This window comes from Sminthopsis crassicaudata, chromosome 1, assembly GCF_048593235.1.
Source record: "Sminthopsis crassicaudata isolate SCR6 chromosome 1, ASM4859323v1, whole genome shotgun sequence".
In the NCBI taxonomy this organism is placed as follows: Eukaryota; Metazoa; Chordata; class Mammalia; order Dasyuromorphia; family Dasyuridae; genus Sminthopsis; species Sminthopsis crassicaudata.
This window is the reverse complement of record NC_133617.1, coordinates 373069918-373097490: the sequence shown is the minus strand read 5'-3', so window position 1 is coordinate 373097490 and position 27573 is coordinate 373069918. Positions and strand designations below refer to the sequence as shown.

Genomic DNA, 27573 nt, shown 5'->3' with positions numbered 1-27573 from the left:
CTAAGAATTCCTAGTTTCATTTCTCCCTACAACCCTTTACTACTCTTACCTGAGCTTAATACGTAGTATCATAGAGCTAGAAGAGGCCATCTAGTCCAACCCTCCCCTTTTTATAAATGAGGAAACTGAGGCTCAGGGATGTTAAGTGATTTGTCTAAAATCACTGAGGCAATACCAGAGGAAGAATTTGCAAACCCCTTATCTCCCAAATCAGTGCTTTTTCTACTGTTGCTTTAAACTTTTTACAGTCAATCTCTATACTATCTTTATACATTGATTTCACATTACTTCTCTCTTCATATACTACATGACAGACAAGCTAGGCTATATTTGATATCCCTCCTGGAATTCCATCTCCTTCCTCTCTCTCTTAGTGCACTCTTTCCTATACCAAGAATGTGTTCCCTCATAAGCTCTATCCCCCAGAATCTCTCCATACAAAGCATATATCAAGTGTTACATCTGCCGGGGACCTTTCCAGATCACCCCAGTTGTCAGGGGAAGTGACTTTCTCAGGGTTACCATTGATCTAGTTAGTGGCTAAACCAGGACTAAAATTCAGGTCTCCTGTTTTCTAATTCAGTATCCTTTGCTTTATATTATGTATTTTCTAGAATATCTGTAGGAGTGAAAAAATAATTAGGATAAAAGCATGTCTTTTTTCTTCTTTGTAACTCCTATACTATGTACAGAATTTTGTAGGCAGGGGGCTTTCAGTCAGTGTTATAAATTGAGTGAAACATAGCAAAGTGGAATTTACATTTTCTTCCTTAATAATACATAGCCCTAGGTGGCCTGTAAGTGAACAGCCATTGTAATGCTTGTATGTATAGGTAAGTAAGATAATAAATGTATTTCTTTTTAACAGGTTCATAGCCTTTTTGCCTATTATCCCTTTCTAGGTGGTTCTGTTTTTACCAGTGAAATGCTCCATATAAATGGGAAAGGGGGAATGAAAATCTGTTTGAGCAAATGCCCAGAACAGCAGTAGAATTGTTGGTTTTCTGTGGCTGAAATTGAAATGCTGCCTTGCCAGTCTCAGAAGGACAATTCAACAGATAGTGATCAGGCTGACCTTTGCGGCCACCTGCCTGGGAACAATGTAATCGAGATTTCTCAGTTTGGAGCGTTTTCATTTTCCTCCATGGAAACTACTTTTGTTACATTTGGAGGCACTTATTGGGGGGTTTCTAAGTATGCTTTTCCTCGGAAAATAATAGCAATGACATCAATAATAATAAATAATTCACATTTTAATAGCACTACATAATTTACAGAGTTGTTGAAATCTATTGTCTTCAATGATCTTCCCAATGACATTGAAAGTTCATTAGAAGAGCCTAGACCAGATGACCTCTTATATCTCTCTCTGCCCTAGAACTAGGCAATCAACACATATCAAGCACTCTGTTGATGAGATTGAAGAGAGCAATTGTCACCAAATGATAAGGTTTGGTAGCAGTTCACATATGAGGAACTCACAATGGCTTTCTCTTTGCCAAAATGTACCTTTATTAACGAGAAGTTGTTACAGACAAACGAAAGGTAAAATAGCCACCAGGAGTGATAAATATGAAATAGGCTTGGGAGAGCATATTGAAAGCAAGAACAGGGGTTTTTAACAAAAAACAGTAAAACTCATAATTAACTAGGAGAAGAGGAATACGCCATGACGTGGAAATATGTCATTGACTGGCAGGCTAAGTCCTAAAAGATATCTAGCACATAAAAAAATGAGTTAGCTATAACTGTAAACACCATGATGCATGCAGGTGGGAGGGGGTAAGGAGAAAGAGGGATTTGGCAAAGATGATGTATTTCATGGGCAGATTTATAGAAGTTTAACATAACTTGGCTTTCTGATTGGATACAGTAAGATGGGGTTATCCAAGATCTTCACAGGAGGTGGGACTGTACTCTTCCCTGCTGCTTGCCTCAGGGAGTAATCTTCTCTGTACTCAGGCTTTCTGTGCCAATCCCACCTAGCTAGTCAAGAGCTTATCACTGCTGTGTGCCTAGAACTGGGTTAGGCCCTGAAGACACAAAGATACAGCACAATTATTGTATACAATAAGGAGTTCAAAGTATAAACGTTAAGCCTGAAGTTATTTTGTATAATTTTCTCAGTTAAGCAACTAGCATAATCAGCATGTCTTGCTTTGAGTCCTTTTTAAATTTTTTATTAAAGCTTTTTTATTTTCAAAACATATGCACAGATAATTTTTCAACATTGATTCTGGCATAGCCTTGGGTTCCAAATTTTCCACTCCTTCTCCCCTCCCCTTCCCCTAGATGGCAAATAATCCAGTATATGTTAGACATGTAAAAATATATATTAAATCCAATATATGTAAACATATTTTGTAGAGGGCCGGAACTCTGGAGAAGTATATTTGAAACAAGGATACTTACAACAAGGTTTTAACTCAGTGGAACTGATGAGATGATGGTTCTTTAGCATACATATACTTAGTACTTACCAGGGTGATGTAATGGTTCTCTAGTTCACACATATTCAGTGTGCTGTAATGATGTAATTGTAATAGGGTATTTAAGGGCTGAGAGGAATGGAAATGAGATATTCCATCTTTGACCAGCCTTGTGGTGGCTGTCCTGTCTTCATCACTTCTCCACTAAGACCAAGGACTGGGAATGTTCCCAAGGTCCTCCGGAGAGCTAGTCCGAACATCATAATATTTGTACAATTATCTTGCTGCACAAGAAAGATCAGATCAAAAAGGAAAGAAAATGAATTTAAAAAAATGCTGGGCATCTAGATGACACAATGGATAGAGCACCAGCCCTGAAATCAGGAGAACTTGAATTCAAATCTGGCCTCAGACACTTAACACTTCCTAGCTATGTGACCCTGGGCAAGTCATTTAACCCCAATTGCTGAAGGAAGGAAGGGAAAAAAATGCAAACAAACAACAACAAAAAGAGTGAGAATGTTATGTTATGATCTATACTCAGTTCCCTCAGTCCTCTCTCTGGGTGCAGATGGCTCTTTGAGTCCTTTTCTATGAAAGGACTTTCTCTTTGTCACTTGTGCTAGGGAAACTTAGCCTGCCATAATCGTCTTTCAGGGTAATTTTTGCCTATCTTATGGTATCATAATAAAGTTTTTGGTCCTTAATGGGAAGATAACCTGAGCCTGTGAATTCTTTCTGGACTATTCCCCACTTTCATGACTTCTTATACTTCATCAAATAGACATAGGATATTATAATGGATGAGCAGAGCCAGGTGGTACAGTGGATAGAGTGCCTCATACACTTACTAGCTTTGTTCAAATTAAGTTTCAGACATTCATTAGTTGTATTAACCTGTGCAACTCACTTAATCCTGTTTGCCTCAGTTTCTTTATCTATAAAATAAAGTGAACTGGGGTGAGATCAGGCACTAATACTTAGGAGAATCAGGAAAGGTCTCTAGAAGGTTGAACTTGAGCTGACCTTGAAGAGAAGTAAGAATTCCAAGAGATGAAATAAAGGGGAGAATATATTCCAAACTAAGTAACAGCCTGAGAAAGACAAAGGCAAGGGATAATGGGATGTCATGTATAAAACATCAAGTAAGCCAACAGGTTTTACTAGAACTTTGAATTCACGAGGTAAGGAATGATGTATATTTAACCTAGAATAAATGTAAAAAAATTAAACACCAAACAAGGGAGTTTGTATATTATTTTTAAATTATCAGAGATCTAGTAAGAGAGACTTGAGAGAGTGATAGAGATTTGGATGCTAATATGGACAAGATGTGACAAGGGCCTGAAAACAGGGTATTTATAGTGAAAGTAGAGAGAAAGGGACAAGTAGAAGATTTGCTGAGGTGTTAACATACCCGTTTTACCTAAGAAGAATTCAGGATACAGAGAGTTTAAGTAATTTGCCTAAGGATCACTTAGCTAGTAAATGTTCTTCTCTTCTTTGTATAAAGAATGCATGGAATAATTAATTCAACAAGGTAGCAATCATATCCCATAGTAAGAACAGATACTGTGTCCCTCTCCAAGGTCCTCATTGGCAGAGAGTTAATGATGGTGATTTTAGCCTCTGAGTTTAAAATCAGACATAGGAATTAAAGTTTGGGTAGAAGGGGGGTAAACCTTTTACCTCTGGAGATTGGTAAGAACCTATTACTTCATAATTGTCCATTGTGTGGCAACTAAGTAAACAGAGAAGCTTGTTACCTTTTCATCTTTCTATTTTGTTTGTTTTTAAAATAAATTTTATTGAATTTTCATATCACCCAAATTTTCACAATATCCCTTCCCATATACCTTGCATCAAAAGCTATTCCAAATGATAAAAATAATAGGAAAAAAAAGAAAAAAGGATACCAGAAAACAATCAGTAAAACCAAAATACAGGCACTGTTCCTCCATACTTGTGTACATCCCATCTACCTGGGGAGAAGGGGACATGGCAGGGAATGGTGGCAGTATCTTCTCATATTTCTCCTTTTTCTTTAAGTGAGTGACTATTCTTATCCCTAACTGTCAAGAAGACCAGATTTTTTTTTCCTTTTTGCCCTCCAGTTTAATTTTCTAGTCTTTTTAGGAGGTGGGGGGAAACTCTCTCATCTCCTCCATTGGCCCTAAGCTCTCATCAGTTGTATTTCCCCTTTGTAGAGGTCTACCTACCCTCTTTCATTTAACCCACTTGATAATCCAATTAGCTTTTACAAAGGAATATTTATTTTAAAGGTTTGGTAAGAACAAACATCCAAACATTTCCCCCACCTACTTGGGGCATATTCCAGGTCTACTCAATGATCTCTAACATGGAAAAGGGATTGATTAGTTCACAACTTAGTTTAAGGCTCACTTGCTATATACTACCAAGTAACCCAGGTAGTATATAATTCCGAGTCATAAGCTTCTCAAAGCTTGCCTGCTGGGCTTATTATAACATCCAGTCCAGGATCCTGGATCCCACATCAGGAGTTCTCAGGTTCAAGACTCTGTTCCCTGCTCCAGGAATTGAAAAAGACAAACAAAACAAAATTAAAACCTGAGGAAAAGAGAAAGTGGCTCTACCCTGCCCAGCTTACTACAAGATGCCCTTATTGTAAATGAATTACTCCTTCACCCTCATAGACTCTAAGGGGAAAAGAGCTCCTCTTTCAGTCTCTGACTCACTTCCCCTTGTCAGAAAAGGGTTTGTGAGAGTGAAAGGGGAATGTAAATTTATCTTCTGCCTCCTGACATGCTATCTGTCCATCCATTAGATTGTTCCATAACCACATATCCCTGAGGTTTAACTGTGATTTTACCCTTAAAGGTTATTTGATATTCCAGAATACCCAATTGAGTAGTGCATGCATTTTTTTCTTTTGAGATTGAATGAACTGATGAACTGTTCAAAGGAAGTTGACAGAGAATACACATTTTTATTTTTCTTAAGCTCATAAATTCAGAACTGGAAGTACCTTAGAGAGCCATCCCTATCATTTTACTTATGAGGAAACTGAGGGTCAGAAAGATTAAATAAATTCCATTAATCCAGAGATAGTAAATGGGAGAGTCAGGATTTGAGCTCGAACTTTTACTCCAAAGCTAAAGCTCTTTCTGCTGTATCACGGCATCTTTTTCAACAGATGAATCTGTAGGAGAGAGGAATGGGTATCCTCTATGTATCTTGGATTGTAAGCCCTTCCAGGCAGGGATCGTCTTATAACTTTTATATCTCAAATTGTTAGCCCAGTGTTTTACTGAGTAGTCCATAAATTTTGCCTGTACAAATAATGCTAATAACAGGAACAACACTTGAAGTAAAAGTACTGGGCAAAAACTCAAAGAGACCTGGATACTCTAATTCTGGTTTGTTCAACTGTCTGATTTAAAGGAATCACTTTACTCCTCTCTACCCTAATCTCTGCATGTAGGAAATAAAAGACAGTAAACTAGTTGTAATTGGAGTTTTATTGTTTTATAATTTATTTAAAAAAAAATGCAGGTGACCCTGGAGGGCAAAACAGACTGAGCTTAGTATGCTATTGAAAAGGAAATCCCTTTTTCTCTCTCTCCTTCCTCCTCTTGGTGGAAGGATGATTTTTCAACCCATTACTAGGAGTTCAGAAAGGAACATTTTTAAAAGATATACATCAAAAATGATAGTAGTCAAGAGAATCTTAGTGCATTATATATAGCTTGGAGTTTTATTATTATTTCTGGACTCAAAGAGAAATTAGCCACAAAATATAATTCTCTTTCTCCCCTTCATGCTCTACAACAAATATGTGACTCACTACTAGCATCCAACTAACCAGAATTGGTATACATTTGAGTAGCCATCTGGATGTTAATACATTATCACATGTACACTGAGAAGACACTTAAAGCAAGATCATATAAAGAGATCTCAGTTTTAAAATTGGAGGTCACAATCTGCAGCTGCAAAAAAGAGAAAGGAAGCATGGTGGGCTTTCCCCTCTATACAGCTGTCCATTAAAAAACTGATCTAGAGGCAGCTAGGTGGTGGCAGTGGATAGAGTACCAGCCCTTCAGTCAGGATGACCTGAGTTCAAATCTGACCTCAGCCACTTAACACTTCGCTGTGAGACTCTGGGCAAGTCACTTAACCCCAATTGCCTCAGGAGAAAAAAATAAACTGATCAAGAAAGGGAATTAAAAAGGGCAAATAACAGGATACCATTTTGGCCCATGTTCAAACCATTTGGCCTGAAGTCCAAATAATGAGTTACAAACCTAGATTTTCCTTTTATTGCTAACATATTTAGAGGTCACTGGCTTTCATGTCATAATTTAGTCTTAGTACTGAATTTAGACACAGTGGGAGGCATAGACAATGTCAGTAGTTGGGATAAGTACTGGTTATTATATGTGCTGTGATGAAAGGTATGTGGGACTTGCTATTATGGAAGTTCAGAAGATAGGTCAATTAAAGCTGTAATCTTCATACTCCATAAAGAAGGTGGCATTTGAATTACAAATTATATCAGTAATGGGCAGAATTTGGCTCAGTGGAAAAGTGAAGCAGACAATTCAATTCACATTCAAATCAAGATCCGATGATGAACAGAAACAACTACACCCAGAGAAGGAACACTGGGAAGTGAATGCAAACTATTAGAACTACTGTTTATCTACCCAGGTTATTTATACCTTCGGAATCTAATACTTAATGTGCAACAAGAAAATGGTATTTACACACATATATTGTATCTAGGTTATATTGTAACACATGTAAAATGTATGGGATTGCCTGTCATCAAGGGGAGGGAGTAGAGGGAGGGAGAGGATAATTTGGAAAAATGAATACAAGGGATAATGTTATAAAAAAAATTACTCATGCATATATAATGTCAAAAAATTTATAAATAAAATTTTAAAAAAAGGAAAAAAAAAACAAATCAAGATCCATTTATTACTTTCCTTATGTGATGAATACACATATGACAGGCAACAGAGATAAAAAAAAAAAAATTATGTTGGTTTTGGTGTTTAGATCCACATTCTTACCATTTTACTATGGAACTGCTATTCTATCATTCTGATGGTACCAAATGTATTATAAGCCATTTTGTTGTTTAGCCATGTCCAACTTCATGACTTTATTTGGCATTTTCTTAGAAAAGATATTAGAGTGCTTTGCCATTTCCTTCTCCAGCTCATTTTTATAGATGAGGAAACTGAGGGAAATAGTTAAGTGACTTTCCCAGAATCAAAAAACTAATAGGTGTTCTGAGGCAGGATTTGAATTCAGGATGATTAAACTAGATGTTTGATGCTCTGAAGGGATATATTTTATTGGGAGATTAAGCTTGGGAGAAGTCGAATAAAGAAAAATCATACAATTTATGTAGATAACAAATTTTTATCTAAGTAAAGCAATAATATTTCTGGGAAGGGCTCAGAAAGGACCTTAGACATGGAAGAACTGGTCAATCAACCATGCTTTCAAGGATGTTAGGACACCTATAAGGCAGGGTATGGAGGAGAGGGAGTATGTTTCAGATGTGGGAGATTGAGTAAATGCATGGGAGGCAAGAGTTAAAATGAATAAGGAATAGCTCATAGATTCATTTGGCTGAAATGGAGTCTATATGAAAATGAATATTAAAAAAAGACTGTAAATGTAAGTGGAAGGCTTTAAATGACAGACTACAGATTGAAAACTTTATCTCAGAGTTAATAGGGAGGCTCTTTGTTCAAAAATCAAAGATTTTTGAGTAAATGACTTGGTTAAATTGGTGTCTTTCCTCATTATTATACTACAGTCCTCATATCTACTCAATGTCTAATTTCTACCTTCAAATCATAAATTGTATCTATCCTTCTCCTTCAGTTCACATAACCATGATCCTAGTTCCAACTCTTATCATACTCTTGTTTCAACTATTACAGCCTTTCAAGTGGTATCTTTATATTAGCTCTGCCCCTCCTCTAATATCTTCCTGTCAAAATGATTTTCCAAAAGCCTAAGTCTAACCTTTTCTTTCCTCTCCTCAATAAACACCATTGGTTACTTGTTACCTTCAGGATCACATGGAGGTACTATGCAATTACTTGTTCTCTCCCCATTTTGAGGAATTTTCTGGGATTTTTCTCAAATGCTTGCCTCATCTGTAAAATGAGCTTAAGTAAGAAAAACTTCTCTAATATCCTTGCCACCCCAAACCCAAAAGAAGACATGAAGAGTCAGACACAACTGAAAACAACAACATGCCTAGAATGCTTTCTTTTCTCTGCTTCAATTACTGATTTTGCTAAATTCCTTTAAATCTCACTTAAAATTCCATCTTCTACAAGAATTCTTTCCTAATATCTATTAATCCCAGTGTTTTCTATCTCTAAATTATTTCCTATTTGTTCTTTATAGAGCTTGCTTTGTGTACATTTGTTTGCACTTTGTCTTCCCCAATAGATTGTAAACTCCTTGAAGGTAGAGAATGTCTGACTGTTAATGGTTATTTAATGAATATCTCTTACTATTCAAATCTATGTACATTTGCAAACATTTTTTTCTACTTTAAAAAAAAGGTGACTTTACAAAAAAAAAAAACCAACAACATTAATTACAAAACACTTTAGTTATCTTCATTAAGGTACTTTTATTTTAATGTGTAAGGCAAAGTTTGAGGATGGGAGCACTTGCAGATATTTGCTACAGACTATGTTCTACTAAGTATTGAATTTGTGAATTGCCTATTGACCTTCAATAGTTTTCTGCACCTGGCTTCAGTAAATCTTGTAACCCTGAGTGAAGGTGGATTCTGGTATTATAAAGTCATACAATAGATCTTCATGCTATAAACAAGATATTAAATGATCTTATGCTCAACCATATTTAATTTACTCCCTTCAAAGGAAGGAACACAATGGAGTTTTCAGAATAGCTTTGATGACCTCTGATGTGGAGCTACTTCTCTAATCCTTCTCATCATTACCATGCACATTCTCTAGGAAAGGTTGGGTCCACACACACACAAAATGAGGTAAATAACACAATGTGATTGCAATATTTTTTTCACACTACTAAGCAGCCTATTGACAAGGGACCCTTTAAAGGAAACCTTTTTAGAAGGAATTTTTTTCTCTAGGGAACTTTTTTTTTCCCTTTTGCAGGATGCCAGGGTCAAAGAGTTTATTAAGTAATAAGTCTACTAGTTGTGAATCTCTCCATACTAAACTAGGTTTTCCTCAGAATGGTAGATCTCATATGTTTTCAAGGCCAGACTCTAGGCTTTTCTAGCATGATAGTCTTCTAGAACTTGTGCTTTAAGGGCATAGTTTTTGAGGGTTCAAGTTCATCTCTATACCTCAATGAGACACAGAGCAAGATTTTTTAGAGAAGTTGTCCCCTCTCATTCAGTTTAGTACAGTGGCAAGAAGACTTACTCTGAAGTCAAAGGACATGGTTCAAATCTTGCTTTTGATATACTGTCTGGACCTCCATTTCCTCTGCTCGAAAATGGATGGATTGGACTATATGGCCTCTTATATCCCTTCCAACTACTAATAAGTGATCTAAGAAAATGCTAACAGTCACATGGAAATTTTTTTTCTGCTAATTGACATTGGTATATGGAAATAGAAGTTTATACCTTAATTTAGACTTAGAAAGGTTTGGGATACCCACATCTCATTCAAAAATACATGGACCACACAACAAAATAGTAAAGGAAACTAGCTTTTTTGATAGCATATACTTAAAATATGAAAGGAAGATAGTGTGAATGTCAGATCTGTTGCAATCCTGGATGGAATTGGGTATACACTACTGGTAGCCCAGAGGGAATGAAGCCTGTAAACCAATGAAATCTGGATTGGTTTTTTTTAAAGAGTTATTGAAGTGTCTTGTAGGACCAGGAACTTGGGGAAGAGGGTTAGGATCTTAGACCTAAGAATTGTTGGTGATTCATGCTAAAGGAGTGGGGGGAAGGAGAATTGGTAGTTGTTATTTTAACTCCCTGCCAATGGCAAAGAGGCTTTTGGTCATTATCAGTATATTATTCTGACAGAGTGAGTCAGGGATTTTGAGTTTCCCTAGATTCCTTCATTTTGTGAAGTGGAGAGGCTATTGGAGTCATTACAGTCTCTAGGAAATTTCCAGAGTTTCAGATGGAAAGTACACTTGTAGCAATACTCATAAAATCATAGGATTGTCAGTCTAGAACTGGAAAATACTTCAGAATTCATTTAGTCCAATCCAATTGTGAAACTGAGGCCCAATGAACTTATGTGACTTAACGAAGATCACACAGGCTTAGTAAAAGTCAGAGGTAGCGTATATAAGCAAGTCCTCTGACTCCAGATAGTATTCTTTCTATGGTATCATGAACCTTTTCTACTCTGATAAGTCTCTTTGTCTCTTTGTGCTTCAATTGCTTCATCTTTAAACAGAGATAATTATGCCTGCCTTGTTGGGGTTTTTTTTTTTTTTTTTTTTATTAATTTTATAATTATAATTTTTGACAGTACATATGCATAGGTAATTTTTTACATTATCCCTTGTACTCCCTTCTGTTCCGAATTTTTCCCCTCCTTCCCTCCACCCCCTCCCCTAGATGGCAGGCATTCTCATACATGTTAAATATCTTATAGTATATCCTAGATACAATATAATGTGCAGAACCGAATTTTGTTGTTGTTGTTGTTGTTGTTGTTGTTGTTGTTGTTGCAAAGGAAGAATTGGATTTGGAAGGTAAAAAATAGTCTGGGGAAAAAAACAAAAAATGCTAACAGTTTACACTCATTTCCTAGTGTTCCTTCTCTGGGTGTAGCTGATTCTGTCCGTCATTGATCAATTGGAATTGGATTAGCTCTTTTCTATGTTGAAGATATCCACTTCCATCAGAATACATCCTCATACAGTATCATTGTTGAAGTGTATAATGATCTCCTAGTTCTGCTCGTTTCACTTAGCATCAGTTCATGCAAGTCTCTCCCAGCCTCTCTGTATTCCTCCTGCTGGTCATTTCTTACAGAGCAATAATATTCTATAACCTTCATATACCATAATTTACCCAACCATTCTCCAATTGTTGGACATCCACTCATTTTCCAGTTTCTAGCCACTACAAAATATGCCTGCCTCGTTGACTTGATAGGGTTGTTATTAGAACTGAATGAGATATGATATTGGAAAGGTTTTTTGAAAGGTATATGGAATGTTATTTAAGTATAAGGGATAGTTTTATCATTCTTTCTATTTCTGTTTCCAGTTTCCACTGGTGGCTGACTTATTCCAAGATGATAAAGAGACAGTACCTGCTACTTCTTCATCTGGGAAAGGGACATCTTCAAAAATCAATGTTCGCTCTGCTAGACCTCCCATTAAAGCTGCCAACAAGGAGCACAAGAAAACTGTGGGGCATCAGGTCAGTGTCCCTCAACTTCATGGTGGGGAAAGGGCTGTGATTTCATCAAAATAGTGAATTTTGGTCACCTAAAGTAGGCCTAATAAAAATGGAGGGAGAGATAGAGATAGAAACAAAGAGGGCGGGGAACAAAGGGAAGAGAGCAGAGAAGGAGTAAAGAAAGATAAAGAAAAATACATAGAGTGAGGGAGAAGGAGAGGAAGGAAAAAAAGGAGAAGAAGAAGAGAAGGAGGAGGAGGAAAAACTATAAAGGGGATAAAGAGGGAAGGAAAGACATAAAAGAAAGAGGAGGGGGAGAGAGAGGGAGAAAAGAAGAAAGAAGAGAATGAGGAGAAGAAAAAAAGGAAGAGAGAGAGAAATGGAGAAGTGGCTCCCTGTGGAGAGAGGCAGGGAAGGAGGAGGAAAAAAAGAGAGAGCAGAAAAGGAGAAAGAGGAAGATTCCAAAGCTGTCATTTAATTGAAATGGGGGCATCCCAATGCAGATCTTAACCTTCTCTGTAGCTTGAAGTTTTATAGTTTCCTGGAGCACTAAGAGATTTACAGTTCTTATCCATGATCATATAGACAACCTGTGTCAGTAGTAGGACTTGAGTTCAAGTCTTACTAAGATCACTTACCGGTCTATTGTGTCACTCTCATATTCAAATATAAGTACAAACAACCTCATCAATATAACTAAATGTGTTTGTGTTGAATATAGCATTCTTTGTAGGTCCTAGAGCACACTTACTTGTAGAAGAGTTAGGGGAGGTAGGAAAACCTATAAGAAATACTGAACATTGAATCAGAGATGCAGAGTCTAAATGTCATGATGTCAGGGATATACAAGAAGTTTAAAAGAAAAGTTCAGGCCATTGCCTTGCCAAGAGGTTTTGACTCTAAGCCTACTTTGTGCAGTGGGGTTTAGTCTGTTCCCCCAAACCTTTCCATGATCCAATAGAATTTCTGGCTTCTTACTCTTAGAATGCTCAGATACTAAAAATGGGTTCTCATCTCCCACTTACCTAAGACCTCCCATGTAATATCATAAATCCAAGCTACCCCCAGTTCTAATAATGATAATTCTTTATGGTTAAATTGTGTTTTCATCTTCAATTACAAATTTGATCAATTCAAGAAGCTGATAATATAGGTGTTTTTATTCCTGCTGTAGAGAAAAAGAATCTGAAACCTGGAAAATTGATTTGGTTTACCTAAGGTCTCACACAAAAAAATCTAGTAATTAATGGGTAACTTTAACCTCATCTTGAAACTCTATTACTTTTTACATTGTACCACAGTTCTATTATTTGATTGCTTAAAGGTAATAATTGTTTATACTTTAACATATTTAACATGTATTGTTCAACCTGCTATCTGGGGGAGTAAGGAGGAGGAAGGAGAAACAAAAAGAACAAAAGGTTTGGCAATTGTCAATGCTGTAAAATTACCCATGCATATATCTGGTAAATAATTTTTAAAAAGGTAATAATTGTTCTTTTTATCATTCCTAGTTCCGTACCTCCCTGAACCTGCTCATGGAGACACTGAATGCCACGACACCCCACTATGTCCGCTGTATCAAGCCAAATGATGAAAAGCTTCCCTTCCAGTAAGTCTTCCTTATGCAGTAGTGCAGTACTTCTTGTGGCTCAGAGGTCAAATTGGGTTATGGCTCATGTTCTCCAAGGAGAGTTGAAAGGCCAGGGAGAACAAAAGGGAAATGTGCTTTTGGATATATGGGTGAACATAAAGGTGACACAGCTTTGCAGATTTACATGTGTAGTCTCCAGCTAAGAAACTAGTGAGAATATTCCCTAGTAGCAATTCATAGATTCAATGCAGACCAATGAGGAGCTTCTATATGCCTATTTCTGTGCTTGACACTGTGCATAATACAAAAGAAAGGGAAACAGAGTGGTGCTTTGGAGGGGAAAATAGTACTGGATTTGAATAAAGGAATCTGGGTTCAAATCCCAACTCTGTTACTTATTACTGGTGTGACTAGAAAAATTGCTCCACATTTTTGAACCCAAGTACATCTATAAAGTGTGGGAGCTAACCCTATGTAGTTTTTAATCTGACTTCTAGCTCTATATCTATGCTCCTGTGACCCTAAGATGACACTATGGCATTGACCTCACAGATCTTGTTTTATTGGGAAAAAATAGGCACACTTGAAAAAGAGATCTTTGCCAAAATACTATATGTTTAAGTGCTCAAATGCACTCACTGGGACAAGAAGAACTCACAGGGAATGGAATGAAGCATTATGATATAAACATTAAATACATGAATAAAACATTAAAGTAGATAGTGCTAAGAACAGATTGGAGAAATCACCATGGATAGGAGCAGTCAGGAAAAACTTCAGAAATTTTTTCTGGGGGAAGCTAGTTGGTGGATAGAGTAAATAGAGCACCAGCCATGAAGTCAAGAGGACCTGAATTCAAATCTGGCCTCAGACACTTAACACGTCCTAGCTGTGTGACCCTGGCAAGTCACTTAACCCCAGCCTCAGAAGGAGAAAACTTTTCCTGAAAGAAAGAGAACTTGGGTGGATCTTGAAGGATGAGTAAAATTTGATAAATGAAATGAAGGCAGAAAAACCCTTTAGATAGGAACAATTAGGGGAAAGTAGCACAAGCAAAGGCACAGAGGTACAAATAAGGATGTAGCAAAGTGTGCATCCTGCCTTCAATCATCTGCTCAAGAAATACCAACACTTGGAGTTGCATTTTTTTATTTTTTATTCAATTTTTCCTTATTCCTCTGTCACCTGATATTTCTTTTCAATGATTTTCTTGAACTTAGTTCCATCAGTCTCTATTGTTAAATTGAAGTTGGATTACTTAAATCTAAATGGGGCTGGTCTTTGGAAAAGATGATCAGGAGAGTATGTGCAAGTGAGAGTTCTCTGATTAGTGCTGAAATGTCCTGCCTTTTCTTCTTCTCACCCTCTTTTAATTCTGTTTTTTTTTTTGAAACAAGATCTGAAATTTTCAGTGCTTGACATCTGTTCCTTGACTGACTCCAGATGAGGAGAAGCAGACAGGCTGTTAGAGGAGCAGCATATATGAAGGACATAGTGTCTGTGAAGGGTGAGGCAGCATACAAGAAGAATCAGGAGGCTTCAGTTCCATCCTGAATAACAGTCACTGGTTACTTGTGTGACTTTAGGCATGTCGCTATACCTTTTCAGGCTTTGGTTTCCTTAGCTGTAAAATGATGTAATAGATGACTTCTAGATTCCCTTTGAGGGATTCTTTATTCTAATTATTTTTAAAAATCAACCAAGCATTTATTCATCAATTTGGGGATTAGGCATTGGCGATACAAAAGACAAATAAAACTATCCCTTCCCCAAAGAGCTTGCATTGTGTTGGGAGACTAAACATACATATAAAAATATATATTATACACAATGTATTTATATGAAATATATAACATTATTATAACAATTATCATAATAAATGTATTATTAGATATATAAGTATATATGTGTATACCTGTACATATACATGTACACACACTATATAATACACACACACGCACACCCACACACACACACTCACACACACAAACATATACACACACCAAATGACTACAAATTCTCCCTTTTTCCTCCTTTTTGATACACAGGACCAAGAATTGGGAGACCTGGTTTCCAAGTTAGACTCTTCCCCTAATTTGTTGCATGGAGTTAGGAAGTCGCTTAACCTCAGGTTTCCCCAATTCCCTATATCCATAAAAAGTAAATACTAATATCCATAAAAATAATAAGACTAATAAGATTATCCATTTCTCTCTGCATGGATGTTGCCCTTCTCAAGTGATATAACAGACATAGAACTATTTGAAGATAAATAAAATTCTGTCCAAATACAAGGGATCATATAATTATTCTGATAGCAGGGACCATCCCTTTCTTGGGATCCCTAGTGCTTAGTTTAATGCCTAGAACATTGTTGCTTAGTCATTTTAGGTTCTAAAAACCCCATTTGGGGTTTTCTTAGCAAAGATAGTGGTTGGCCATTTCCTTCTCCAGCTCATTTTACATATGAGGAAACTCAGGGTTAAGTGGCTTGACCAGGGTCATACAGCTAGTGTGAGTGACAGCTAGTAAGTATCTGAGGCCAGATTTGAACTCATAAACTTGAGTTTTCCTGATTCCATGTTGAGCCCTCTATGCACTGTGCCACCCAATTCCCTGGTATGGAGTAAGTACTTAATAAGTGCTTATTGACTGAGACTGACCAGCTCTTAACTTGAGATTGTAGCCTTCACAGATCCTGAGGCAGCCACTAGCTTCTCCCCATGAGTAGTTCTCCTATTCACATTCACCAGCTTGTTCTTTGTTTGAGGGTACTGGCCTGACTCCCTGAAATTGAGCTTGTTAGCTTGGCATCTGGAGATCCAAGATGGTTATAGTGTCCTGAGCTCAGGCTGCCAGATTTTGCAGAGCTTAGGGCAAGGGAAAAGGAGATTTTCCAGCATGTGGAGCAATTACTTAAGTGGGATATGACTTCTGAGAGGGTCCCAAGTCTGGAAAAGAGACTCTGTACTCACTGTCTTCTCAGACTATTGAAAATGCATGTATCAACAAGAGGAGAAATGTAAGTCTAGATTCTTCTCAGAAGGTGGAGAAAATATGCACTTTGACAGTGTGGTCCTTGGTGAATGTTCAGTTAATGCTATGGTATTCACTGGCCATACCATTGTCTCTTGTCCTTCCACAGGGAATGGGGCTGATTTCCTCCCAAGTACCTTTTCTCCTAGTGCATTTCTATCCCTAAATGAATGACCCTTAGGGGCAATTAGATGGCACAGTGGATAGAGAATTCAAGGAGGATCTGAGTTCAAATATGGCCTCAGACACAACACTTAATAGTTGTGTAACTCTAACAAGTCGGTTAAAACCATTACTTTGCAAAAATAAATAAATAAATAAATAGAATAAATAGAATAAAACAAAAACAAAAACAAACAAAAATAAATGATCCTTAGTTACAAGATGTGGCCTGATATGATTATAGGATCCTAGATTTAGAACTGAAAAAGAGTTTAGAGACTATTGATACAAATTCCTTCATTTTACTGATGTAGAAATGGTATAACTCTAAGAAATTTAAGGCACAGAATAGTTAAGAATCCCCTAACATCTTTGAGCCATTGGCCATATTGTCATCCTATTTAAAATCTCTATAATTTGAGGCCCAACTAAAGTGACACCTTCTCTATGAAATCTTTAATTTCTCTCTCTCTCTCTCAACCAAAAATTACTTCTCTAGTTCTAGGAGCAACAGTTTAGAAAGATCATTGGTAAGTTGGAGAATATGTAGAAGGAAGAGATACAGGATAGTAAAGGGTCTTATGTCCTTGCTGTATGGTGATCATTAAGAAACTGGACATTTTTCACCTAGAGAAGGAGGGTTGCAGGGTAGGGATTGAGCTTCCCAATATTAAGCACCTCAAAGCCTCTGGGATGCTACCCTATTATAGAACAGATGTTTGATTTATTCTGTTTGGCTCCAAGTGATAAAACTAAAATCATGAGTAGAATTTGCAGAGAGAGATTTGAATAGGGAACAAAATGCCTTGATAGTAGGGAGTTCCCATTTACTGAAGGTCTTCAGGCAAAAGTTGGATGACTGGGGCAGCTAGGTGTTGTACTGGATAGAGCACCAGCCTTGAAATCAGGAAGACATGAGTTCAAATCTGGCCTCAAGACACTTAACACTTCCTAGCTGTGTGACCCTGGGCAAGTCACTTAACCCCAGCCTCAAAAAAAAAAAATTTGATGACTACTTATCCAGGATATTTTAGTGAAGAGTTTTCTTCCCTTCCAACCTCCAAATTGTGTGATTCTTCTTCCTGGATACACCCATAACATTTTGACTATTTTTATTATGTATTGACTGTATTCCATTTTATGTGATGATTACTGATATATGTATATGTACATATGTATACATATATATTTGTCTCACATTCATATACCTCTTTAATGTTCTTGAGAACAGGGAGAGAGAGTCCCATAGTTAACCTTGGGTCTCCCCCATCTCCTCTTGAAGTGCCTTCTAATTTAAATCAATACACATTTACTGAGCACATATGTTTAGAGACAATGATAAGGACCTGTGAGTAGTTAAAGAGACCAGAAGGTAGGGTCTTTACTCTCTTGGAATTTATGATATAATAGGAGGTGGAGCAGGAATGTACAATTGGAATACAAGTATGTAAGAGAAGTCATTATGTGATGCTAGATCAGAAGAGGAAAAAATCATTTCTGATTCATGGATTCTATATTTAGTAGGATGTGTTATTGAGTGTGTGTATATATGTGTGTATATATACACACACACACACACACACACACACACACATATATATATATATATATATATATATATATATATATATATTTATATATGTCTGTGTAGGGATACATACATACAAATGCATATAAAATTGCTTAATAAGAATTTGAATGAATTAATGAATGAATTTGTTCTTACATGGCCTCATAAATAAAAGGCAGATAGAAGGAAGTTCAAATATAGAAATTTAATACAGAAAGCTATATTACCAATCTATATTTGCTTTGTATATATCTTTTGAAAGCTTACTTATGTTCTTGTTGTTTCTTCTAGAATTTAAGTTCTTTGAAGACATCAATTCTTTGCTTTGTTTTTGAATCCTAATCTTATAGAGCCAGGCACATAGTAATAGCTTAATAAATGCTCATGGAAAGAAAAGGGACTAAGAATCCATATGAGAAATGCACTGCCATTTTCTGGTGGAACTGGTTTGCTTTACTAGGAAAAGAATAACTGGCCTCATCAGAGAGAAAGTAACAAATGAGCATAGGGGAAAACTGCCTGGAAGGCTTTTCTTTGCTCTGGAGTTATACAGTATCTATTTCTATTAATCCAACTGAGGCAGCAGTCTGCCCACTCCCCACCCATGGTTTATGCAGTAGTCAACATTAATCTTCAGGGTTCCAAATCAAGGCCCTAAGATGAAACCTCCACTGTGTTTTTTCAGTCCACAGTGCTGAGGATGCAATGAATGTTTGTAAAGGTTTTACTTTGATTAGTTGGAAGCCAGCTGCATCTTATTGGTCATTACCATAAATTTCTCAGCCCCATAGGTCAATCTCATTTTTTCCCATACTCTAGTCACAGAACTGATGAGGCTGGTGGCAGAGAGGATCAGTCATCTTATCAATAAATATTTTATGCATATTCTCTGATAAAATTAAATCATTATTAAAATATTTTAAAAGCATATTATTAAAATATTTTAAAGGTACCATGGAAAGGTCCTGATCTTGGAATCCAAAGACTGAAGTTTGATTCCCAGTTCTCCATTTAAGCAAGTTATCTAATTGCCATATGTGTAGTTTTTAATTTTACTTTATGCATTTTTCATTTCTACACCTTTAGTTTTATTAATGTGTTTTGTTTTTAGTCTTTAAAAATCTAATCTTTAAAATGGAAAAAATAACATTCCCACTATCATTCTCAAATATTTATTGTGAAGAAACCACATTTTAAATCTTAAAAGTACTATAGAAAAAGGAGTTCTTTTTAAACAGCCCTGCCCAAGTGTTACCTTTTCTATGAAAATTCTTCTGATTACCTCAACTGACTGGGAGAGCCCTCCTTTGTTATATTTCCTATGGAGCTTTATTCCTCCAGTGTCTTGTTTTTCATGTGCTTCCTTGCAGTGTAGCTGTTTGTCTTTCTGTTCCTTAGATCCTTGAGCATTTTTGTATCTTCCACAGTAACCACCACAGTGAATTATATGTACTAAAGGCTCATTGGCTGTAGGTTGAATGAAAACATTGTGCCTAAGATTGAGCTAGTGCTATAAGGAGATAACAGAGAAGTAGGAGACATAGTCCTTGCCTTCAAGAAGCTTTTATTCTATAATTTAAAAGACAAAGATTTGAATGTTTCACACATCTATAATTTGCTAATGATGTATAATGGAGCATTAATTGTATGATGTTGATTTTGAGTACTAGCTTTTACTGAGTCTGGGCTTTACAAATTCAGAGATCTGGTTGAATTACTATGGGCTGGGGTCATCAGGAAAGATTTTATGAAAGAGAAAAAATGAGGGCCTAGGAACATGAGTAGAATTGATCCTAGGCTAAGGAGAGAAGATTCCAGATAATGGAAACAGCCCAAATAAAAATCTAACTTCTGAAACCACTAGAATGGTTCATATATTTGTATCTAATTTCTTTTAGTTTCTGTTTAACTTTAGGCTCTGAGCTCACAAATATAAGCTGATTTTTGTATGACCTGTAGGAATAAAAGACCTAATAAATTAACTTTGGGATGGAGGGGGAAGTGTTTAAAAATATTTCTGTTACAGTAGTTTGTAGATTAAAAAAGACTTTTTGATTTTGCAGCTTTGATCCAAAAAGAGCGGTCCAGCAACTCAGAGCCTGTGGGGTACTAGAAACCATCCGTATCAGTGCAGCTGGCTATCCATCCAGGTAATATGCCCACCAATCTTTTAAAAAATATATGTATTTTTTTAAAATTTAGTTTTCTAAGTTTCTCAATTAAATATAAACAAAAAATTCAACATTCTTTTTTTTTTAATTTGGTATTCCAAATTCTCTCCATCCTCTCCACCTCCTTGTGAAGGCAAATGATTGATATAGATTATGTATGTACAATCATGCAGAACAAAAAATACATATTTTAGCAACTTGTATTTTGTTATAATTGGTTTCCCTTGTAATCCTATGTATTTACATATTTTAAAATATTATTCTGAGAAGAGATCTAAAGCTTTACCAGACTGTCAAAGAGATCTGTGATGCAGAAGAGATTAAGAACTCTATCATTCTAGCCTTTTTGAAATTTCCAGATGTAACATCTCCTTTAGAGCCACAATCCTTTGGGTGTGTGTGCATACCCCTAATGTCTCTAGGATGTGATGAAGTAGCTCTGAGCTTTGTCTATAATGCAGGTCACAAAAATAGAGATGGGGATATAAACAACTATATTTTCATCTCAGTAGTAATTGCACATTAAAGGACAATATACTTTTAGCTGTCTGTTGAAAGCTTCAGGTTTTTACTTGTTTGTAGTACTCAAATCCATATTTTCTCTAAGTACTTTCCTTCCCCTGTAATTGGAGTATTCTGCCATTAGGAGGCAGTAAGTAGGCACCTCAGTTTCATTCTAATGGTTTCATGTAAAGCCTTCCCTTTTTATCTTTTTATCTTCAATTCTGTCTTTAGTCCCAAAAGAAAACTTGTCATTAGGAAAGGAACTGACACTCATTCACACCCTAAGGAATCACTGATTGAAAGGAGTGAAATAACATGTTCATCTTTACCAGTCAGCGATACCATTAGAGTCTTTCATATCTTTTCTTAATATCTATTCTTCTTCTAATTTAATTGTACTTTATCAAAAATAGAAATCTTAGCCAAAAGTATGATTCTCTGCTCACAGTGAATATTTTATATTTTTGAATGAATGAATGAGGGGAATTAAAGAGATCAGTGTTTTTAGAGAATGAGGTTTTGTTTTGTTTTGTTTTTTTGCTGAAGGAGCAATGACAGTGATTTCCCTGGTGCCCCTGAAGTGATCCCACTTCAGCCTGATTAATCATGCTATTTATGAAAAATAATTTCTTGGTTTTTAGAAAAGTTTGAATCCTCTTAAACAAAGTTCCCCTGCTCCTTATTATTGAGTTGTTACTCCAGTATTCCACCACCATGTCAAGAGTTGAGACTCTGCTTTAGGAGAAGATGCAACACAGAACTTTCTCTTGTCTTCCCAACCTTTCCACCAGGCATTGTCTGGCCCTTGCTATGTATGGAATCACTTCACAGGCCATGCCTAATTAGTCACGAATATCTGAACCATAAGAAAGTCTCCAAATGTTGAGTCTGAGAAGGAAGATGCTGATGGAAACAAGAATTCAGGTTTGTCCTGAAAAAAAGGCATATGAATAAAATGCTTTTCCAAGCCATGATTCAAAATGTGAAATGCCACTCTTCAGGGTGATATGCTAGTAAGAATGAGAAAATATATCTCTTTTCCTTCTCTCAACCACTGTACATCCCTCACCTCAGTCTCCCTATAGAAAAAAGACTAGGAACACCCTAGGGTCTACTTGATTTCATTGCTGACCCTGGAGCATCAACAAAAACAACTAATGACCCTGTGCCTAATGAGCTGGCTCTGTTTTCCTTTCCAACTTGACGAGAAGACTTGGAGTTGATGTGCATCTCATCCCCTACAGCATCTGGTATCAACTATTTAATTCAGGAAAGCCAAGGGGAGGAAGGGTAAAAGTTCAATAATTTTCTTCACTGTTAAGTTTGCTGCAATGACAATTATGATTCCCTTTATCACCTACTAAATCTGTGAGCTAAGACAGCATATCAGAGCTTGGATCTGACAAGCAGCATAAAACTTTTATGTGGGAAAGCTCCCCTTTGGGAGCTCATCTAACCCATCATCTTACAGATGAAGAGACTGAGAGCCATAGAGGAAGTGACTTGTCTGAGTCAAACTGAGCTGAGTATAGAATTGAGTTTCCTGACTCCCAGTTCAATTGAAGAGAGTAAAGGGTACTGAGGGTACTGATGACATGTAAGTACAAAGGCTGATGCAATCTCATAGGAGATGAGTTTATTGATGATGAGGTTGCTGGGGACATGAGAGCATCCTGTCCAAAGGAGTGCTATGCTTTATGACTAATTTAAAGATAGGTTCAATCAGGATATCGCTCATGTCCAGAATATGGAGTAATAGGAGGTAAAAATTAGCCCTTTGAGATTGTCTCCTCCTTGCTAGAATAACAATAGAAAGGGAAAGAAAAGAACCGAAAGCTTTCTTCACTCTCAAAACCTTAGAATCTAATTAAGGACATACATGTTAGTGGTTTATCCACTTTCCATGTTGATGGTTCTGGTAGGTAGAGCAAAAAGTCAAGGAAACAGACCAAAATTTAGAAAGATAGAACAAATATAGCCTGGAATTTAGAGACTAATCAAGGCAAATTGTTTGGGATATGAAGGAATGATCTGAGAATGGTAGTAGAAAATGAGACATGGGCACCATTGCCAGGGATTACAGTGTGAAAGGAAGGAATCTGGGAACTCAAAACAAGTCAACAAACATTGTATTTAAATACTTAAAAATGCTGAAGTTACAAGTTAAAAGAAAAAAATAGACATTGTCCTTAAGGAGCTTTCATTCAATGGGGAGAAGACAACATATGAAAGGGAACTGAAAAGCAAATTACTAGAACACAATTACTAGACCCAAGGTACAAGAGCAGACTGGAACCAACCACATAATCATGCTGGTCCTTCCAAGCTGTAGCTCCATGGTGTTTTTAACTCCCTTTTGCCAAGAAACCAGATTGGTTACAGAAAATAGCAGATAGTTGAACCTAAAGGTGAGAATTTAATGGTTCCAGCTGTGGAGCGAGAAAGCCAAGTTGCTTAATACACTGCCATCTGCTCCCCTCTGGTTTTGTTGCCAGCCCATATAGGGCTATAAAGAGCTCTTTTCTCTTTGCATTGAATCACCTGATTCTCAGGAAAGCCAACTTTGGAGAATTGAGAGAAAATGTCATCTTTGGAGCACCTGATGCTCTTTTATCTCTAACACATTATGTTCATAATGACGCTTCTTTCTATCTATTTCATTCTTCATAATAATAATAACAGATATTAATAATAATGAAAGGCTTAGTACTTAAAGAACTAGGTTAAAGTCCTATCTCTTAGGTGTTCCAGGCAAGTCTCTAAGACTATTAAGTTGCAGAGAACATGCAGATCTGAATTGATTGAAAAAATTTCCTCTTCTAAAGGACCTCTATATTATTGGAATCCCAGATCTATTCCTTATCACTAGCCTTACAATAATAGTGCTGATTATAATTCATTCTTTAAAGACCCCCCTATCTGATTCAAGCCTCTATCCATCAGATATTAAATACAGAATTGTAAGCTGCAATTAGTTAGCACTTCCTGACTCCTAGAAAGACAGAATCAAAAAGTCAGAATGAAACAGTAACAGCTTACTCTTCTTCTTAAACGAACAAGGGACATATCTCTGTTATGCTAAAAATAAAACTTCAAAGTATCTGTGAGCATGCAACAAATAAACTTTGCTAAAACTGAGTATTATTACAAATCAAAGTATCACATAATATCTTAAATGATAGTCTAGAGTCAATTCAGTGATGGAGATAATGCAGACTTTATTTAAAAGTATGTTAAATTTTGGATTTAGCAGTTCAGGGACTATAATGGATGTGGAAAACACGACTCCTGCCTTCTAAGACCTTACAGTCATCCTGGAGACAAAAGATTTAGAAACATGATAATCAGAAAAAATCAAATCCTTTTTTCCATAAGAGGAGAGATTATTGTGTCTTAAATTACATGGGGAAAGCCGTCGAAGAAAAGTAACACAAATTGGGCATCTATGGTTGGGTAGGACTTTCATTGAACAAAAGGAGGAGAGGGAGGATCTCAGACAAGTTTTACAGAACAAGGAATGTCACATAATGCCAAAAATATTGAATGTCCTTATTTGTCCTTCCCTGAGTGGGAAAGAGGTATTCCCTGCCAATTTGCCTTCCTTGTTGCTCCTTTCTCAAGTACCATTTGGCTCTGTCTATACAGATGGAAACTACTTGAGTTTTCAGAGAAGCCAGGTGTTCATTTCACCTCATCCAGGCAGCCTTTTCTTTGGCAGTCCAGAAAATATGTTCCTAGTAAATCTTTGAACCCATATGGGAAATAACATCTCCCACCTTACCTCCTAACTATTCATTCCAACTGGCTCATCTCTGCTTCTGGCAAAGCTGAGTTGCCTAGAAACTCACCAGTCCCAAATAGGGAATCTGATGAATATCTTCCCCCACCATTCTGTTTCTCTCATCTTCTCTTAAAAGATGATTGTGTTTGTATCTCTACTTTTTTGTAGCCACATGTTGTGTTAGGAAGAATAGTGAGAGAGAGAAAAAAAGCTAGAGACAAGGTTTAAACATTTTTACATTTGTGGAAAATATTTTTTATCACTGAGTTTGATCCAATCTTTTCTTAATGGACTCAAATTGCTGCCTCCTACATTTTTTCTTCTCTTTTTGCCTCTTCCCTTTCTATGAGACTGTTAGAGTGATGATGAATCCATTAGCTAATAAACAAGTAGGAGTGGCAGTCACTCCCAGAGCCTTTGTTTGAAGAAATCTGTCCTTTCCCCTTCCCTTTTCTTATCCAAATTTGATACTTATCTACCACCTAACATGATGCCATGGATGCTTAATGTTGAATGAATAGAATGAGTTTTGGGAAGAAAGCAGAAATTAAGGTAGTAATGTTTCTTTGTGTTTAAGAAAGTTTTTTGTTGTTGTTTTTTAAATATTTACTCCTTGCCAGAGTGGAACTCCATGGTTCTTCTCTAGGTTCTTGAAAACATCCTCATTCCTTCCCATCTGGTCAAAGGCCAAATCTTTTGACTCTACATCCCCAACATCTTTTACTGCTCTGTCCCTTTCTTAGTACGCGTGCAGCTACTACCCTAGATGAAGTCTTTATTACTTTTTGCTTGAGCTATTATAATAACCTCCTAATGGAACTCCCTGCCTCCAGTCTTCATTCTAGTTAACCAATCCTTCTTATATATGATATTCTGATTCTTCATTGCATTTGAACAAACTGCCCTCATGATTGGAATACATCACCCCTCACTTTATAGACTGTCGTTTTCTTCAAAGCTCAGTACAAATGCTTGCTTCCACCTGATATATATCCCAATTCCACTAAGTGTTAGGGCTTCCTCAAAATCCCTAAGTTACCTTGTAATTATATACATACATACATACATACATATATATATATATATAAAACCTTATAATTACATCAATATATATATATGCATATACATAGATGTGCATAAATACACACCTCTTTCTATTTGTACTTCTGTTTTAACATAGCACCATATAATATAGCATTTAAATGTGATACATACTATATACATATATATATATATATATGGTGTGTGTATATATATATATACACACACACACCACATATATACACATGTATAGATAAGTACTGTTATATAATACATGCTCTCTATATAATACATATGTTACATGCTATGTCTATTATATGTATACTGTTATGTATTACATTCTCTCTATAATATAATACTTATACTACAATTTAGTGTTATATAACATAGAACATAAGTGATATATTCTCTCTATATGCATAAACTATATATATTACAATTTTGTATATATAATATATTTTCTCTCTGTGTATATATGCATGTATGTAGCAGTATATCACTTTTTCAATTTACATGTGAAAATATTGTTTTCTTCACAAATAGAATAGAGGATCCTTGAGATCAGGAACTCTTGTCCCCAGTGCCTAACATTGTGCTTGGCACATTGTAATTGACTACTAAATGCTAATTGGTGGATTGATATAACTCCTAACAAGAAAAAAATATTTAGAGTTGCCAGGCAGCTCAGTACAAAATTGATGCTCCCACTGGTCCCACTCTGTTTTTGTACCCTGATTTAGGGAATAAATTTATACTGAATCCTGCTCATCACTCCACTACCACCACCACCCCTACCCCCAATATCATTTTAATTTCACCAGATCAGCTGAAAAGTGTTTATGAATTATGAAGCCTATTTTGAGAAGAGGTAGTCAAGAAATTGCTTGAATTTTTTTTTCTTTTGGGAATTATAACTATTTCCCATCCTCTTGCATCACTTCTCCTAAGGAACTAATAGGCTGAGATTTTTATTAGTACTATGCAAAAAGAGATGGAAGTAGTGGCTAGGAAGGAAATAAGCTATAGTCTAATAGTGTGAGTCTGTGATATTGTGGTCTAATGTAAAGAATCATTGCACTAGAAGTCAAGAGACCTAGATCTGATAATTGTTTGACTTTGGACTAATCACTTCTCCCTGGGCCTTAGTTTCCTCACTTGTAAAACTGAAGGAATTAAAAGAGAAGAATTTAAATTCCTTTCTGGTGCTAATATTCTTTCAGTCTGTGATCTTTCTGTGAGTATCTATTGATCATGTCATGTTGCCAGAGCAGATGGTAGTGTTTCTTGGCTAGGGAGCCTGAGCAAAGAAAGGGTTCTAGGGCAGCCATTCATTGCCTCTTTTTACAACAGAGCTCTTAGTCCAACATTGAAATTCGCATATACACTATGCTCATGATGAGCTAGAGAAAGTAATAGCAGAATTCCAATCAAAAGCTGGACACCTGGTAACTCCTCCCCCATTCCAATTTCCACTATACCTTCTGGTTTTTAATCTCCTTCCTTTCTGCTCTTCATGAAATACTGCCTTCAGTGAAACTAAGATTTAAAATGAAAATGTGTCATTCAATTTGAAATGCTCCTCAGTAGTTAAAAAATATGTTCATTATAATGTACATAAAGTATAATGATAAATTCACTGTCCTGGAACAGAGGATAGTGTATCCATCAGCCAGTTTTCTGCCTCCCACTCTGAAGATGTCTCTTGACTGTAAAATCATTTGGTTCTCTCTGGAAGGACTCATAGCTGTGGTTGTGGTTTTGTCTAGGAAATAGGAAACAAAGATATACAATGCCACAGTTACCAAAACAAAACATACACAGGTACACACGCACATGCATGCACATACCCATTAAGGATGTACAAGGTTTATATGAAAAATATCAC

General features: G+C 36.4%; 1 protein-coding gene across 2 annotated transcripts in view; it reads left to right on the top strand.

Moving 5' to 3' along the window:
- MYO5B (myosin VB) overlaps nt 1-27573 on the top strand; it is a 500991-nt gene that overhangs the window by 356519 nt on the left and 116899 nt on the right. For both annotated transcript variants that reach the window (XM_074279362.1, XM_074279363.1), the window contains exons 15-17: nt 11695-11850; nt 13344-13441; nt 20255-20341. In XM_074279362.1, coding sequence (XP_074135463.1) covers nt 11695-11850; nt 13344-13441; nt 20255-20341 — 341 coding nt within the window. The remainder of the gene's footprint in view (nt 1-11694; nt 11851-13343; nt 13442-20254; nt 20342-27573) is intronic.